Source organism: Oppia nitens, unplaced genomic scaffold (assembly GCF_028296485.1).
Source record: "Oppia nitens isolate AA-2021 unplaced genomic scaffold, nextdenovo-longstitch-racon4-pilon3 scaffold19_pilon_pilon_pilon, whole genome shotgun sequence".
Taxonomy (NCBI): Eukaryota; Metazoa; Arthropoda; class Arachnida; order Sarcoptiformes; family Oppiidae; genus Oppia; species Oppia nitens.
The window spans coordinates 768,381-786,755 of NW_026533198.1; the positions used below are offsets into that span (position 1 = coordinate 768,381).

Genomic DNA, 18,375 nt, shown 5'->3' on the forward strand with positions numbered 1-18,375 from the left:
AATCATATGAGTACTTTACGCATATTCACACACACGCACATACACATACACATATATACAAACACACACATACATACATGCACATACATACATACAAATACAAAACACACACATATATATACACATACACACACTTACATATATACATACACATACATACATACACATACGTACACACACTTACATACATACATACACATACGTACACACACTTACATATATACATACACATACATACATACACTATATACAGTAGGATAGTGTAAATGAATCAAATGTGCAATTGATATTTGATGTCATTATATAAAATATTTTTATATATATACTGTATATATATATATATATAAATTTATATATTAAATATATAAATAGATAAGCGGTTCAAATATAACTGGTTTATATTGAAGGTCACCGACAATGTTGTCGCCTTTCACACAGACATTGAAAAAATAAAATATTATCCTATTTTCTGACATCAATTGTATATAAGGAGAGTGTTATGTGTGTGGATGTGGTGTTTGAAAATAACAAATAATTAAATATCAAATATAATTATATTTTTATATATCATATAATTGTTATATTATTATTATTATTAGTAAAAAATTGTTATATAATTTTCAATTTTTGGGTGAAAAAAAAGTACAACAATATTATTCTGCATATCAATTGAAATAACAACCAACAAAAATATTGGCTATTAATTTGAATTTTATTTTTTAAAAAAATTTAATTTTTGTTAAAAATAAAATCATGACTAAAGAGGACGGACCTAATCGTAAGATATCCCAGAATAACGGCGCCAAACCATTTCCTATTAGAGGTGATACTATCAATAATAATGGATATATATATATATATATATATATAAATTATATACTAAACTATAATTACCCGAAACATAAACAGGTGACCGGACGACAACCTACGTAAACATTCCCCATGTAATAGCAATGGTCGGACTGCCCGCCCGGGGCAAGACATATATTGCCAAAAAACTGACCCGCTATCTGAATTGGATTGGCATCAATACCCGGGTGTTCAATGTCGGCGAATATCGACGACTGGCCACAAAAGCCTATCGTAATCATGACTTTTTCCGACCCGACAATAAAGATGCACAGCTTATCCGAAAGTAATTATTTATTAATTATTATTAATTAATTATATTATTAATTGATTTGATTTTTTTGTTATACAGTAAATGTGCTATCGATGCACTGGCCGACATGTGCTCCTGGCTGGAGGAAGGAACCGGTGAAGTGGCCGTCTATGACGCCACTAATACCACTTACGAGAGACGACAGATGATCTACGATACGGTTGTCGATAAATATGGTTACAAATTGTTTTTTGTCGAATCATTCTGTAACGACCCGAGCATTATTGAGGCCAACATTCGGGTCAGTAGTCTAGTAGTCCAGTCCCCCTCGAACTGGTATCTAATATCTGTTATGACCTAACCTAACCTATCCATACCATCCAATTCAATAGGAGGTAAAAATCCATAGTCCCGACTACCGGGATGTCAACAATGACGACGCACTGATGGATTTTATCAAACGTATTGAACACTACGAGATGGCCTATCAGCCACTGGACGAAGAAAAAGAAAAACAATTGTCGTTTATGAAGATATATAACGCCGGCGAAAAAGTTATTGTCCATCGACACGAAGGACACATCCAGAGTCGAGTGGTCTACTATTTGATGAACATTCACATCACTCCCCGTTCAATCTACTTGACCCGTCACGGCGAAAGTGTCTACAATCTATTGGGTCGTATTGGCGGCGATGCCGAACTATCCGAGCGTGGCTGGGAATATGCCAAAGCTCTGGCCAAATATATATCCGAACAACAGATCCCAAGACTACGTGTCTGGACATCGCAGTTGAGACGTACGGCACAGACATCCGAATCGATTAAAGCACCGCAAGAACGATGGAAAGCCTTGAATGAAATCGATGCCGGAATTTGCGAAGAGATGACCTACGAGGAGATCCAGAATAAATATCCGGATGAGTTTGCCCTGAGAGACCAGGATAAGTTTCACTATAGATATCCTAAAGGAGAGGTATGTATTGTATATATATATATACTGTTTTTATACCATTCCCCGTCCATACCCCTGTCCGATGAGTTATTACTGATATTTTTCTGATATATATATATATGAATTGGCAGTCCTATGAAGATCTAGTGGCCCGACTGGAACCGGTAATCATGGAACTGGAGCGCCAGGAGAACGTACTGGTTGTCGGACATCAGGCAGTCCTCCGGTGTCTATTGGCCTACTTTCTCGACAAGAGCTCAGGTAAACCCCCAATTAATTAATTAATTAATTAATTAAAAATATATATTATATAATGCATTTTGATTGCAGTTTATGGATGTGATATATATATATATGATATATGATAGTTATGTATTTGATTGATTGATTGATAGCTAATTTAGTCCCGAGTAATATATATAATATAATAATCAGTTATAATTTTTTTTATAATATTTTTTGTTATAATATATGTTGATATGATTATTGTTGCGCCAAATGTGTCTAATAATAATAATAATATATAGATATAAATATATATATATATATAAGTTATATAACTTAATATAGTTTTTCTTGTGGTGCCAACTGTTTTGTCTCTCTCTCTCTCTCTCTCTTTATCTCTCTCTCTCTCTCTCCCTATCCCTCTGTCCTCCCCTCTCGACATCAACCAACAAAAAAAACACAAATAATTTTTTAGCGGATATGCCGTATATAAAAGTGCCACTCCATACCATAATCAAGTTAACACCATTCGCCTATGGATGTCAACTGGAGGAGATAATAGTGCCCATCGCCGCTGTCGATGACCACAAACTCTTGTAGTAGTAGTAGGAGTAGGAGTAGTGGATCTCAACAACAAAAAAAATCAGATCCAAAACCAATCAAATCAAATGTCATGTTATTATGTATTATATTAGAAGTTTCGTCAACCAAACAAACAAAACCTAAACAATTATATATCGGATATATATATATATAATTGTCTTACAATTTATTTGAAATAGTATTGTAATAACATTTTTATATTTATTACACGAAAATAATTTATTTAATTATTATTATCATTATTTATATGTCTAGTCTTTTTTTTTAATTATTTAATTTATTGTTGTTTTTTCTCAATTATTTTTGACTTTTAATTATTAATTAATTATTTTTTTTGGGTCCAATTTAATTGTAAATTTTTTTTGTTTTCTAATTATTTATATATTTAGATACTTTATTATTGTTATTACTACACAGTATTATTATATTATAATATATATATATATATATATATATATATAAGTTATCTGTGTGTTTGAATGTGTGTTTTAAAAAAAACCAACAACAAAAAAACTTAATACTAATATAACTTTAAAAAAAAAAAAAAAAATTAAAAACATTAATAATAATTTGTTAATTATTTTTTTTGTTTGTTTTTTTTGTTGCTGACATCTATAAATCATATACTGTATATATTTTTTTTTTGATTGACATTTTTACAGACCAATTGCCCTACCTAAAAGTACCGCTCCATACAATAATAAAGTTGACTCCCGTTGCCTACGGGTGCCAAGTCGATGAAATACGTATACCCATCGATGCGGTCAACACACACCGTGACAAACCATTGGTAAGACACCCACAACACCCACAACATGACCAACAAAACCCAACCACACATACAATAGTAACTACACATACAGTATTACATACACATAAACATTAGATAAACCATACCATACATAGACACACATACATACATACACACACACCCCGGATATGTGCACTACTTTAAAAAAAAAAACTTTTTTTTATGTGGTTTTAATTTTTTTTAATATCCCGATTGCAAACTATTGCACTAAATGTCTACTAAAATGTCTACTAAATAAATGTCCAATAATTGTATTAATAATAATAAATATTTGGATCCAATTGCGTGATGTATATGTTTTTGTCACATATTTTTGTTAAGTATAATACAATAATAATAATAATTATTATTATTATTGATGATTACGTTGCAAACATAGAAAAAATATATGATAAAGCATTTTATATATTATTATTAATTTGCAACTTTAAAAAAAAAAAATATTTTTATCCCAACATTTTTTATTTTTAACATAAATATTTTATTATCCCCCCCTCTCCCATATTACAATTGAGTTGATTTATTATTGATTTTATTTATATCAAAATTATAATTCACAATTAATTTAAATTAAACAAAAAAAAATTTACAGTAAATATTTTACATATATATATAATCGACATATATATATATACAGTATATATTATACAACTATAATGTATAATCAATTATCAATCAATTCCTCCCCCACTGTCTCTCTCTCCAGGGTATTATAAATTCAGAGTCAACTCTCTATGAAAGCGAAATTAGGAGAAATAATTTAAATAAACTCAATAATAATGGCAATAATAATAATAATAATAATAAGCTAATTAACTCCCGATTCGGTAGACAATCGCTGACCAAATTGTCACTTAAGGAACTAATTTTCAATGAAGATGTCTATTACGAGTATTAAAAAAAATAATACTAATTAATTGATTAATTAATTAATTATCGGCCAATTAATTAATTATTTTAATTAATAATTTTGAAATTTTATTTCCTCCATACAATTCATATTGATTTGTATGGACTCTCTATTTTATCCTATTTTTTGATTGTGTATATAAATTATTTAAAAGTTTTATTTTAAGGATTTTATTTTATTAAAAAAAAACAATGAAATTTTAGCTCAAATAAAATTTATTTTAGTGATATTTATTTATATATATATATATATTCAATATATAAGTTATATATATATAATTGATTTATTTATATCATACTATGTATTATATAATTAAATAAAAAAAATGATTGATTTATTTTTTTCTTGGTTTTTACTATTATATTAGAATATAGTGTAAAATTAATAAACTTTTTTTTTAAATAAAAAAACTTATTAGTATTTTTATCAACAAAATAATAATAATACATGTGTACAATATATAATACATAAAATAATTAAATAATAATAATTAAATACTATTATAATAAATATAAAATAAGCAACATTTCAAAAAAAAAATTAAACATAAAATAAAATTTAAAAAAATATATATACTGAATAATAAATTCAATTTTTAAAGGTTAATTTTTTATAAAAAAATGACATTTAAATAAAAATAATATTTTTAATATTATCAAAAATATCATCTCAAATCAATTGACATTATATAACATCAATAATAAAAAAAATATAATGTAAGTTGATGACACCTGTTTTTATTGTTTGAAAAATTATTGTTTATTAAAAAAAAATAATTATCAGCATGCACATATATTAAGTTAATTTGAATTATTAAATTGTTTATTATTATTATTTTAAAAATTATTAAATAAATAAATAATTCTATAAACTATTGTCTCATTTTTTAATAATAATAAAAAAAATCAATAATAAATAAATAATAATATTATATAATAATATGATATTACTTTTTACGTAATATTTTTTATTTCATTTATTTTAATTATTATTATTACTATATTATGAATAAAATTTTTTAAAATAATTAATTCACCTTGATTAATTTTTTAATTTAATTATTTATTATTAATATATAGAATTGTGATACGGATCGGGCATCTGAGGAGGCATTACTAACGGTTCCCCAACATAAATGATATACGGCTTTCCACTCATTTAGTAATGTAGGTATAGGTCCTATAGAAGATTTAAAAAAAATGAGTGACCCTGAACCAAATAAACTAAATTAATTAAATAATTAAGTAAATAATTAACCAAAATTATATATTTTATTTTATAAACACATTTTTCCCTCACTTTTTTTTTAAAAAAAAATCAATCAATTTTATAAATGTAGAAATAATTATATTTTATGTTTTTTTTATTTGAAAAAAAACTTAAATAAAGTATTTTATTATTTTGTTTTATTTATTTATTAATTAATTAATTAATTAAATAATTAATAAATAATTAATTTTATTGATGTAACGATTACAATACAGTACTTAAATTTATAAATGTATACTTAATATTTTTTAAAAAAAAACTAAAACAAAAAATTGCTCAAATAAATAAAAAATTTTAATTATTTTTCAACAAAAACAACAACAAAAAGTTTAGTCAAAAAATTTAATATAATTAGTAATTAATTAATTATTATTATTATTTAAAAAATAAATTACTAATTAATTAATTATTATAATTTTTAAAAATAAATTACTAACTGATTAATTATTATTATTAAAATAAATTACTAATTAATTAATTATTATAATTTTTAAAAATAAATTACTAACTGATTAATTATTATTATTAAAAAAAATTACTAATTAATTAATTATTATTATTTTTTATAAATAAATTACTAATTAATTTTCTTAATATTTTTTCCCTCCCCCCCCGGGAATACTGTATTATCCCGAACCCCCCGTTTCGACCTCTATTTGTTTTGTACCGGTATTTACAGTACAGTATTATTGATATTATTGATATTCAATGACAATACGATCCCTCTATATATATATCTCTCAGTTTATAATCACTGAAACCAAACGTGTGATTGATTTTTGCGATTGAAAAGACATCAAAAAGTTTTTACTTCACTTTTACCACAATATTTTTGATCATCAAATTAGATCCACAACAACAACAACAGTGATGGACAACAACATTGTCGCCGCCAACGATCTGATCCAAGAACTTGGTTCGCAAGTATCCGGTATTGAATTGAAAACCGAAGACTCGATCGTTTCGTTTGCCAATCAAATGAAGAAATTGGACAACGAAGAAGACATCCGTCCTATTGTCGACGCTATCGCCGAATGTAAACAACTGGTATGTCTTAATCTCGAAGGCAATACATTGGGTGTGAATGCAGCCAAAGAGTTAGGCAAATGTCTGGAAAGTCGACCGCTAATCAAGAAGTTATTGTTCAACAATTTGTTTACCGGTCGACTAAAATCCGAGATTCCCGAAGTACTACTGTTTGTTACGTCGGGTGTTATGTTAAGCAATGCCCGATTGGATACACTCGACCTGAGCGACAACGCCATCGGACCGGTTACTATGCCATCGTTGTTGCCGTTCCTCGAGAGTCACAGTTGCGAATCGTTGACAACGCTTCGGCTAAACAATTGTGGTTTGGGTATCGGCGGCGGCGAAATACTGGCCAAAGGTTTACTAAAATTGACAAACTTGCGGACATTGATTTGCGGCCGAAATCGTTTGGAGATTAAGGGCGCTCAGGCTATCGGCAACTCATTGGCCAAGTATTTTGATGATTACTTTTCTTTATTATCGGTGATATTAATTGTTTTTGTTGGTCAATAGGTTAACCACTTTAGAGACACTGGAAATGCCGCAAAACGGTATCCACAGCGAAGGTATCGAAGCCATCTGTCGGGCCATCAGTTCCAATCGAAATCTGAAGAACTTGAATCTGAACGACAATAATCTCCGGACTCAATCGCAATCGATTGCTTCGGCACTCCGTTTATTGACATCCATTGAGACAATAAATTTTGGCGATTGTCTATTGAAAACGGCTGGTTGTCTGGCCATTTGCGATGCTATTGTCGATAATAGTCAAGCGGTCACAATCAAAGAAATCAATTTGAGTGGCAACGAAATTGGTGGCCAACCAGCCATCGATGCCATCGTCAGATGCGGACAAACTATTCACGACAGACGAACTCAGCAATTGTTAGCAAAATGTCGACTCGAATTAAGTAGCAATTGTTTCGGCGAATCGGGTATCGATCAGTTGACGGCGGCTCTGAATCAGACGACAATTTTGATTATAGAGTTTGTATTTTTACTTATAATTATTTGATTTTATTTTATTTATAATTTTTATTGATGTCTTTGATGTCAGTGATGATGAAGGCTCTGCTGATGAGGGAGAGGACGACGAGGAAGAGGAGGAAGGCGAAGAAGTAGATGAAAATGTGGAGAAGAATAAGGAGAATGAAGCCGATGGTTGTGTTATGTCAACAACGACAACACAATCGGACCAACAATCAGATCGATATACGAAAGTCGGCGATGAAAATGATGTATCAATCGATGAATTGACTAAAAAGATTGAAAATGTATGTCTTTGATAGTGATGTTACCAATTATTACCAGTATTTTCATAAAATTTTATTTTTATTTTTTATAAGTCAAACATTTTTTAAAAGTCAAACATTTCTATATTTTCTATAAATATCGAGAGAATCAATCATAATTGCCATCAAAAAAAAAAATAAATAATAATTAATAATAAAATATTTTCACTAATATTTTTGTTGTCTTTTTCTTTAAATATCTAATTTTTGTTAACTGTTGTTATCTAATTTGATTTCATATATAATTTATATATATATATAGGATTTGATGGTTAGTAATAAAAATATTGACGATCTATGCTCTCATTTTGTTAATATATCCATCAATGGATTTGATGGTCAAGATCTCAAACTAAAAAATGATGTTTTATTAGAGAGCGGTAATTATTATTATTAGATAATTGATTTGTATTTATTTGTATAAAATATTATAATATATATTTTTTAAATTTTTTGTTTTATATTTATCGTAGAGTTATATGTCAAGCAAGCACTTCGTAATGATAATGATAATGAATTTTTAGCTATCAATTCATTGTTAGTCAATTTGGGTCTACTAAAAGATGAACAATCGGGACACTATAAGACTGTCGATGACCTAAGAGGACCGCTGCTGGCGCTGGCAAACAGTGTCAAACATATGAGTCCACAGCAAAAGCATGTGCTCCGGGCATTCATGAACAGGTATGTCGTAATTAGTCTATATATATTATATATATTGTTAGTATAATGTGTTTTTTTTTAATTATTATTATAGGCCTAACAAATCAGTTGAACAGTGCGGTAGGATTAAGCATACATTGATGCAGAAACTGTTCATTTGATACCTGAGCCCCCAATATACTACCCAACGCGTGGATTGAAAGTAATTTAATAAATTAAATATCATATATCAGTCGCACTTATTTATGTATAGAGATATAATACTGTACTGTAATAGACAGTTACACTACTACTCAACAACAAAAAAAAACAGTAGATATTTATTATATATATGATATATATATATAATGTATTTTACATTTTAACAGCCAATACAATCAAATATCTAAAAACTTGTAATTTAATAAAAAAAAAAGTTTTTTATATTCAATAGTATTTTCGGTATTATTATTATCTTATTATTATTTTAGTAGTATTAATATTACAATATATATATATATATATATATACATACATACATAGATATATATATTTATATATTATCTATGTAAATTGTATACTATATTGTCCCCCTCACATGTACTATATCTAGGTATTTTATTTTAATTATTTTTTTAAAATAACATATCAAATATCATATATATATATATAGTTTAAGATTTATTACTATTATTATTATTATTATATAATAGTATTGCATCTACAAAATGCAAGTTTATGAAATTTTTAGTAATGATTTTTTTTTAAATATATATAAATAAAAAGTATAGCAAAACTTGTTTTTATAAAAACTATATGATTATTGAATATACAGTAACAGAGTATAAATCCAATGAAAAATTTAATATATAAAATGTTTTTTATCACTTATACTATAATTTGCATAAATGAACAAACAGTTTATCTATTATCCATAAAAGGTAATTAAAATTAATGCATTTAATTAAATTTAAGTTTTTTTTAATAAAAAAAAGTTATGTATACTATTTAAAAAAAAATATATATATAGTATACTAACCAAAATTTAACAGTAAACTTAACGGTACATAAAATTTATTTTAATTGTTAATAATAATAAACTATATATTATATATAATATTTTCAGTGCATTCACCAAATTTCAAAAATAATATTAATAATAAAACCAATAGTTTACTAATATTTCATTTAAGCAAATATACATTGGCTGTCAATAGCAATAATAATAAGCCGATCGCAGTGTCAAATATAAGCTCAGAAAATGGACAATCATTTGTCTATGTGTCCTCTGTTGGCGACCCGAAAGCCGGATTAGTACAACTGGTGGCCAACCGGGACAACGGCGACGACAAAGGCGGCGGCGGCGGCGGCACCGGTGGTCTACGCTATCTATGTATGACCAGAGATGGTCTGGGTTTAAAAATGCGAAAATCCAAATCAAATCGACCGAAACAATGCCTATGGACTGTCCATCCGATTATCATGAATATGACTAAACGCTATCGATTACAATCGTACCGTCACCGTAACTATCTATGCCTTAATGGCCGCAGCCTTCATCATCATAATCGTGACCATAATCATCGCCATCGAGACCATCATCATCATCATCGTCGACCAATTCCTGTCCCATTCGCCTGTCCTGAAGATTATAAACTTCAATCATTGTTCACATTATATAGTCATCCATCCAATTAACAACAACAACAACAAACAAAATATTATTAATAAAATCACATTTATTATTATTATTCATTATTAATACCATAAAAAATATATTATATATATATAAAACACAAAACAATAGTTTATTTTTTCGGTCGAAGATATTTAAAGTATACAACAACCATTAGTATTAATATTTCAATCAATATAATCACAATTAGTAGACATTTATTGGTCAACAATCGGCGATTGATTTGTCTTAGTATAACATTACTTCGTTTCAGGTCGTGGTTAGTACCGTCCAATCGGTCGCGTGTTCTGGTCAATGCTTCCCGTTGTTCGCCTAATTCGCCGATCACTTCCTGGCCGATGGCCTCCGTTTCGCGCGAAACCATTTCGGCTCGTTGTACACTATTGCTGGTCCGTTCCAGTATAGCAATACCGCGACTCAGGTCATTGCCCGCTGCCGATGTAGCCGACCTCAGATGGTCGTCCATTTGCTGTTTGAATGCCTGCCATTGATTGGACTCATCCGTCCAGATGTCGAGCATCTCTTTCTGAGCTATGGCTGGCGTCGATGTCAGCTCTCGTCTCATTTGATAAACAAGTTGATCGCCTTCAGAGGACATCCGTCTAAAGGTTAACTCATCTGAAGAAGAATAATAAGTGACAATACATTGAGAGTTTGGCCATCGATTAGATAACACGACCTCAAGATATAAAAAACATACTTAAGTTGTGTTGACTCTGGACTCTAATCTTGTCTTTGATGGCATTTAGCTCATCCTTGAGGTCTTCAAATCGCTGGGACGATGATGTCATCATTGTGTCTGTGTGTGTGATAAATGATAATCTCAATGAAGTGGATCCAGTGATGTATATTTAATGTCACCAATAGGTTACAAAAGACAACAATCACTTGTCGTTGTTGTTGTTGTTGTGAACTCCCATTCAAGTGATTATTAATACTATGAATGATATTGTGATTACATTAACAGTAATAATAATACTGTAATACAATAGTATGGTTGCCATCACTACACTGTTGTCAAACACTATAGAGTCTATACATATGTTACACGTGAGCTATTTATTTAAAAAAAACAATGCATTAAATGTTAATTTTATGTTAATAATAAATTGAATTAAAAATTATTATTATTATTATTATTATTAAAAACATGTAAACTATATTTATTTTCAACAACAAAATAATTATATAAAAAATTAATTATTTAATCAACAAAAAAATATATACAAAAAATAAAACAGTAACTAAATATACAGTATATTTAATTATTTATATGTATTTATTTTTTAATCAAAAAAAAAGTGCACATGTACAAATTTATGTTTCTATAGTACTGTATATATTATCTTCATATATGTGTTAATAGGATCAGTGATTTGTGGATCAGTTGTTTGTGATGATGTGCTGATGATTATGGATGTGATGGTCAACTCAAATGTCTTTATTTGATCCACAAGAAAAAATTTAGGACATGAATGACAAGTATTGGAATGAAAGCACATCCGTTGGCTTCGACTTCGGCATCGACTTCGATGACGACGACAACGACGACAACAATACTATTACCACCGATGATGTATGCGATGTCTTCCATATATATATATAATATATGATAATTGATTGACCAATAATTGATTATTATTTTTTGTTGTTGGGCTCTCTTATAATAGGATATAAAGTTTACGACCATCGCTGAAGACACCACAACATCAACAGATAAACAACAACAACAAGAGTTACAAACTAAATGCTCGGGTATTATATCTGATAATTGATGACCACTTTGTGTGTATGTATTGACTGATTGATTGATTTACAGATTTAAAGATATCGCAAACCTTAGCTGAAGAACAGATCCAGAAATGTCTGAAAGAGATTGAAAGACGTAACGCTGACGACGACGACGGATCCAATGCAAGACAATCGGACAGACAATTGACTGTCAAAGAAGCCGTCAATTGTCTGACAAAAGGTCGCGATGTCAATCTTCGCCGATATAAATCACTGGCCGATAAACTGAAACTGTTGGACACAGCTATCGACAGCAAAGACTCCAACGCTATCATCAGTACTGTTGTTCATCTGAAACGAACGGTTAAGCCATCGATATTTAACACAGAACTAATCAAAAGATCCATAGCTGCCGATCATTATGTCAGTTATCTGCGACAATACGATCGATACGATGAACTATACGATCTGTTGGCAATGTTGTGCCGACATCAGGAACTGGCATTCATGGCCATCAGTCAGGCCATCGGCAGCGGCGTAAACATTACATCGAAAATCAATAATCTGAAGAGCTGTTTGCGCAAACATATGACTACCGGTGGCCAGGATATGATGTTTTGGCAACATTTGATCACCGATCAGATCCAACTACTTGAACAACAGTTGCCCATCGAAGCCGACGATCAGCGCCAAGAACGCGATGGTCTGAATCCCGAGTTTGCCAAAATACCGCGTCCAACACTGACCAACCTATCGGTTATATCTACGCTATACTATTGTTGTCTCTATCACTACGATTTAGCCGATAATCATTTTGCCAGTCCAAGCAATTTGACGAAAAATTTCAAACTAAATCAAAAACAATTTGTTTGGACAGCAGTGACTGCATTGGCCAACACTGGCCGCTGGGATCAAATTGATGGCCTATTTCAACATAAAGTAAGTTTTAGTTTAATGATTTTAGATATAATTGTTTGTTTGATTGATTGATTGATGATATTTTTCTTGATGATGATGATGACGATAGTCATGGTTAGGTAGCAAACGAATCAAGTGCTGTATATCACTACCAAAATTGGTTAAAATATTGCATAATAACGGCGCCTCCAGAGAGGTTACCCATAAATATCTACAACTAATCGATAATAGCGAAACAAAAGCCGATTTGGTTAGAGATCTGAAGATTTGATTACATTTATTATTATTATTAATTAATTACTGGTTATTATTAATTACTGGTTATTATTATTATTATTAATTAATTAATAATATCATCATATCATCACTTCATAAATAGTAATTCATTACTTTATTCATATTATATATATTTTATAATATAATTATTAATAGATTTACATATATTTAGTTTGTTAAATAAATATATTTTTTTGAATACATAAAAATTTATTTAGGTTATTGAATTTATTTTATAAATTTATTTATATATATATATCATATTATATATATATATATATATGTATTTTAATGTATATTACCGTATATTGTTTTTTGAAATTTATTTTTTTTTTATTAAATAATTAAAATTTTAGTTAATTTTTTCTAAATTGTCTTTTTATTTAAATATAAAATTAATAATTTCCTATAAATATAACATTTTTTTAATACTGTTAAATAAAATATTATACATAAGAGTTATATCATAATAATAAAAGTTTATAATTGAAATAAATTTTATACTAAATTTCATTTAGCTTTTAAATTATTGAATAATATTTTTAATATCAATAATAATAGTAAAAATGTTTTTTTTTCTCACAATACTAATACTAATAATAAAAATAAAATACTATATATTTTTTAAAATCAACAAATAGTTACATAATTTAACTATAATATATATTAAACTTTGACTTAATTCATTGACAAAATTATATAGTTAAGTTGACAAATTGTTCCCTGATAATTTTTAACATTGTATAGCATAGTAAATAATTTGAACTAATAATTATAATTATTTTTTTAATATTTAACCATTTTAGACTATTTTAAAATAATTGATTAATAAATTTTTAAAAAATAATAATAAACTATTAAATAATATACTATAAGTTATATAATAGATTTATTCAATTATGTTTTTAAAAAATGTTTTAATTAGTTTTAACTAATTTACACAATTTTTTTTGTTTATATATATATTTAATTTATTATAAATAATATTATAAATAATATTATTGTAAAATTATAAAATATTACTATATGTATATATGTATAGGCTATTAGAGGTTAATTATAATGAATAAAAAAATACTTGAAATAATATAATGATATTTTTAATAATAAAAAAATAATTATTGATCTTATATTACAGTAATGTATAGTTTTTATTTCTAATAGTTGCAAATAATATAATTTATTATACAACAACAAAAAACAATGTACCTGTAAAAAAGTAATTACCTATGCTTACCTATATAATTTAAATATATATATATATATATAAATTATATATAAATTATATATAAACTTATATATAATATAAGTATATTTAAAAATTAAGTATTACCTAAACTTGACATAAAAAAAATGTAAATATCATGTTTGAGAGATAATTATAAAACAAAAATAATTTATAAAATAATTTTTTAATGAATATTACTGTCTGACAGAATTGTCAATATATTTATAGCTATATATATATATATAATAAATTTTAATAATAAAATTATGAATTTATTCTCTTAAAACTAAAGTAATAATAATAATAATACTAATAATTGTTTACATTATTTTGAAGAATAATTTTATTGCACGAAAACTATAGTAGTATTTGACATTGAAATTCATACGAAAATTAATGAAAAAAAATCGTTAAAATAAAAGCTAAAAAAATATTAGTAAAAGAAATGCAACTTTTATTTTATAAAAAAAGATATATCTATTTATTTATTCATAAAAAAATTTTTAATGAAATATTTTTTTATATGACATTTAGATTTTAATCTATATTTTATTTCTACAACAAAAATATATATTTAAATATTTCATTAATGATATGCCAGTAAATTGGATTTAATTTGAGTACTAAATAAAGAGAAAAGAAACTACAAATTAATTAATTAATTAATTAAGTGATTAAAATATATAGTTTAATATAACTGTAATATTAATACTAATAATAGTAATCACTTTTATAAGACCTGATGGCAGACCATCAAACCTATGAGGAATTAAACGCTAATCAACTGATGGCAAACAACAATAATAATTCAGTTAATGGTATAAACAATGGTAACAACAAACAGGTAGCAATGATGATGAAGACCCCGTCCACTGATACTAATGGATCAGCTGCTGGTGGTGGTGGTAGCAAAGATGGTACCATCATTGAAGTTTCCTGGCGTAATCTGGTCTATACAGTACCGAAAAGTCGATTGGCCAGTCTGATGCGTAAAGACAACCGCAATCGGACAATACTTAAAGGACTATCCGGTTATTTTCGTAGCGGTAATCTGACGGCCATAATGGGTCCGTCGGGTGCCGGCAAATCAACACTATTGGAATGTGTATCGGGTTTCCGCAAAAATGGACTCTCCGGTGACGTCAAGATTACCGGTAGCAGTAGTATTAAGATCGGACTCATAGCCCAAAATGATCACCTATTGAATCAGTTGACAGTCAAAGAGGCTCTGATATTTGCATCCAAATTGAAAAATTACAACCATTTGGATAACAGTAGTAAAGAGTTGGCCGAAGTTATTGTCGACGATAGTTATGCCGAAAGTCAAGTGGTCATTGCCGGCACTGATTCGTCGTCATATCACGATATGCTGGCCAGACATGTCATCAAACAGTTGGGTCTGGAAGTGTGTGCCGACACCCGCAGTGCCAACTGTTCCGGCGGTCAACGCAAGCGACTATCGATAGCATTGGAATTGATTTCAAAGTAATTTATTATTATTTTTTGATTTTTTAAAATAAATTAATTTATATATATATATATATATTATAATTACATGAAAAATATTATTATTATTTTTTTGAAAAAAAATAATTTTACTTTATTCACATTGAATTTTTAATTAATTTTTCTATTAATTTAATTATAAATAACTAACAAAATAATCATAACTAAAAAAACTACTTATAAAAAAAATTAATTTATTTTATTCATATTTTCCATTAAAATTACAATAATTTCTATAAATATCAATAATTTCTTATATATAAAAAAACATATATTAATAATAATGAAATTAATATTATTTATAATATTATTATATCTAAAAATCTGATGTAATTTAAAATCTAATTATAGAATCTTATAATTTACTATTTTATGCATTTTTATAGGCATTTAAATATCTTTAAAAAAAACCCGAAAATGAATTACCCGAATAATTAATTAATTAAATTATATAAATTTTTATTGTTTTTAAGGCCCAATATTCTGATATTAGATGAGCCGACCTCTGGTCTGGACAGTTCCGCCTGCTATCAGACCGTATCGGTAATGCAAGACCTAACCCAACAGATGCAATCGAAAAACCCGATAGCCGTTGTGGCCACCATTCATCAGCCGTCGGCTCGGGTGTTCAATCTGTTTCATCATGTCTATGTTATATCGTTTGATGGCCAATGTATCTATCAGGGATCACCGACGGAACTGATCAGTCAGCTATCGGCAGTCGGCCTGAACTGTCCACAGTTTCACAATCCGGCCGATTTCATAGCCGAAGTGGCCTCAGGCGAATACGGTCACGAAGGTATTGTCAAATTGGCCGACAATAAAAAACAGGCCGACTCTCTACAGCCGCCGATTAGCGGCCCGAAAACACTGACATTGGCTCAGATATCGCAAACCCAATCCTATCCGATACTATTGCACACTTGGCTACTGTTTTATCGGTCATTGTTGGTCATCCTGAGGGATCCGATGTTGACATCGTTGCGTTTTATCTCTCACTTGGTTACCGCCGTTTTCATTGGCCTACTCTACGGCGACGCTATCGGCGCGCCGGGCGGTTGTCCGCCGCAAGTGTCGCCGCTCAACGATTTGGAACATTTTGCCGAATTTCGCGAAACCTACGAAAAAGAGACGATAACTATTACCGAAAATGTGGCCTTTATTTTCTTTACATTGATGTTCATAATGTTCGGGGCAATGATGCCGACCATAATGACATTCCCGCTGGATATGCAAGTGTTTCGCAAAGAGAGGACAAACGGTTGGTACAGTTGCGGTACATATTATTTGGCCAAAACACTGGCCGACATGCCTTTCCAGGTATAGTATAGAGTATTATACATTATCTATCCGTCAAATCAATTACCGGTATATATATATATAACGTTTTTGTATACACATATAGTTTGTATTTCCGGCCACTTTTACCGCTGTCAGCTACTATATGACCGGCCAGGATGGTTCAGTGTTGCGTTTCGGCGGTTTTACCGCCATTTCGATTGCAATTGCACTTATAGCCCAAAGTCAGGGCCTACTTATCGGCGCCCTATTCATGGAAGATGCCAGCGCTGCCGTATTTCTCGGTCCCATAACCTGTATCCCACTCATGCTATTTGCCGGCTTTTTTGTCCGCATCTCAACCATACCCATCTATTTCCGACCCCTAACCTACATATCCTATTTGCGCTATTCGTTCGAGGCCTACATTGCCGTACTCTACGGCTACAATCGATGCCAATGGGATCCGTCGCTGGCCAATCTGACCAATGCTAAACCCGAATGGCTAGAATATTTGTCCCAAATTCTGGCACCCGATACCAATTTGGACAGCGATGGCGAGTCGTCGGGCGGTGGCGGCGGAGGCGGCGGCGGCGGCGACGATAACTTTATACAGACATTGTTGGACAACTTGAGCGGCCAGTTCAGCTCGAGTACCGAAGATGACTACAAGTCTATTGTTATGTCACAGTTTGAGGTTACCGACGATAGCCTGATCTGGAACACCATAATCCTGATCCTGTTTTTCGTGATTATGCGTATCCTAACCTATGGTGTACTCCTATGGAAAGTTAATAAACGGGAATAATTTTTTTTTTTTTTTAGTTGTTTTATTATCCCACAAAAAATTAAATTAAATTATGAATATTATTGTTATGACTTATATATATAAATAATATTTTAGTA

The 18,375-nt window shown here is 29.2% G+C and overlaps 5 protein-coding genes across 5 annotated transcripts; 4 read left to right on the top strand and 1 right to left on the bottom strand.

Moving 5' to 3' along the window:
• The first annotated feature begins 392 nt into the window (after window positions 1–392).
• Window positions 393–4,592, top strand: LOC128966147 (6-phosphofructo-2-kinase/fructose-2,6-bisphosphatase 1-like). Its single transcript, XM_054312962.1, has 7 exons — window positions 393–823; window positions 910–1,135; window positions 1,202–1,403; window positions 1,495–2,076; window positions 2,187–2,316; window positions 3,546–3,673; window positions 4,401–4,592. The coding sequence occupies exons 1-7, from the start codon at window positions 754–756 to the stop codon at window positions 4,590–4,592; spliced, it is 1,530 nt and encodes a 509-aa protein (XP_054168937.1). The 5' UTR covers window positions 393–753.
• Window positions 4,593–6,602: 2,010 nt separating this feature from the next.
• LOC128966053 (ran GTPase-activating protein 1-like) lies at window positions 6,603–9,234 on the top strand. Its single transcript, XM_054312857.1, has 6 exons — window positions 6,603–7,354; window positions 7,416–7,889; window positions 7,960–8,176; window positions 8,457–8,574; window positions 8,668–8,878; window positions 8,952–9,234. Exons 1-6 carry the CDS (start codon window positions 6,744–6,746, stop codon window positions 9,016–9,018), a joined length of 1,698 nt encoding a protein of 565 aa, XP_054168832.1. The 5' UTR covers window positions 6,603–6,743; the 3' UTR covers window positions 9,019–9,234.
• A 1,410-nt stretch (window positions 9,235–10,644) lies between these two features.
• On the bottom strand, window positions 10,645–11,506 carry LOC128966148 (uncharacterized). Its single transcript, XM_054312963.1, has 2 exons — window positions 11,233–11,506; window positions 10,645–11,150 (listed from the first exon to the last, which is right to left on the bottom strand). Exons 1-2 carry the CDS (start codon window positions 11,324–11,326, stop codon window positions 10,645–10,647), a joined length of 600 nt encoding a protein of 199 aa, XP_054168938.1. The 5' UTR covers window positions 11,327–11,506.
• A 351-nt stretch (window positions 11,507–11,857) lies between these two features.
• Window positions 11,858–13,452, top strand: LOC128966149 (spermatogenesis-defective protein 39 homolog). The gene is made up of 4 exons (XM_054312964.1): window positions 11,858–12,108; window positions 12,203–12,287; window positions 12,352–13,202; window positions 13,291–13,452. The coding sequence occupies exons 1-4, from the start codon at window positions 12,004–12,006 to the stop codon at window positions 13,450–13,452; spliced, it is 1,203 nt and encodes a 400-aa protein (XP_054168939.1). The 5' UTR covers window positions 11,858–12,003.
• A 1,975-nt stretch (window positions 13,453–15,427) lies between these two features.
• On the top strand, window positions 15,428–18,277 carry LOC128966150 (ATP-binding cassette sub-family G member 4-like). The gene is made up of 3 exons (XM_054312965.1): window positions 15,428–16,170; window positions 16,665–17,511; window positions 17,597–18,277. The coding sequence occupies exons 1-3, from the start codon at window positions 15,428–15,430 to the stop codon at window positions 18,275–18,277; spliced, it is 2,271 nt and encodes a 756-aa protein (XP_054168940.1).
• Window positions 18,278–18,375: the final 98 nt, after the last annotated feature.

Excerpts from the sequence above, each read along its gene's own strand:
- LOC128966147 (XM_054312962.1), top strand. The coding sequence starts at position 754 with ATGACTAAAGAGGACGGACCTAATCGTAAGATATCCCAGAATAACGGC. Across the intron at positions 824-909 it reads CAAACCATTTCCTATTAGAG|GTGACCGGACGACAACCTAC; the intron begins GTGATACTATCA and ends AAACATAAACAG. Across the intron at positions 1,404-1,494 it reads TTATTGAGGCCAACATTCGG|GAGGTAAAAATCCATAGTCC; the intron begins GTCAGTAGTCTA and ends CCAATTCAATAG.
- LOC128966053 (XM_054312857.1), top strand. The coding sequence starts at position 6,744 with ATGGACAACAACATTGTCGCCGCCAACGATCTGATCCAAGAACTTGGT. Across the intron at positions 7,355-7,415 it reads ATCGGCAACTCATTGGCCAA|GTTAACCACTTTAGAGACAC; the intron begins GTATTTTGATGA and ends GTTGGTCAATAG. Across the intron at positions 8,575-8,667 it reads TGATGTTTTATTAGAGAGCG|AGTTATATGTCAAGCAAGCA; the intron begins GTAATTATTATT and ends TATTTATCGTAG.
- LOC128966148 (XM_054312963.1), bottom strand. The coding sequence starts at position 11,326 with ATGATGACATCATCGTCCCAGCGATTTGAAGACCTCAAGGATGAGCTA. Across the intron at positions 11,151-11,232 it reads CCAGAGTCAACACAACTTAA|ATGAGTTAACCTTTAGACGG; the intron begins GTATGTTTTTTA and ends ATTCTTCTTCAG.
- LOC128966149 (XM_054312964.1), top strand. The coding sequence starts at position 12,004 with ATGAATGACAAGTATTGGAATGAAAGCACATCCGTTGGCTTCGACTTC. Across the intron at positions 12,109-12,202 it reads ATACTATTACCACCGATGAT|GATATAAAGTTTACGACCAT; the intron begins GTATGCGATGTC and ends CTCTTATAATAG. Across the intron at positions 13,203-13,290 it reads ATGGCCTATTTCAACATAAA|TCATGGTTAGGTAGCAAACG; the intron begins GTAAGTTTTAGT and ends TGATGACGATAG.
- LOC128966150 (XM_054312965.1), top strand. The coding sequence starts at position 15,428 with ATGGCAGACCATCAAACCTATGAGGAATTAAACGCTAATCAACTGATG. Across the intron at positions 16,171-16,664 it reads GCATTGGAATTGATTTCAAA|GCCCAATATTCTGATATTAG; the intron begins GTAATTTATTAT and ends ATTGTTTTTAAG. Across the intron at positions 17,512-17,596 it reads TGGCCGACATGCCTTTCCAG|TTTGTATTTCCGGCCACTTT; the intron begins GTATAGTATAGA and ends ATACACATATAG.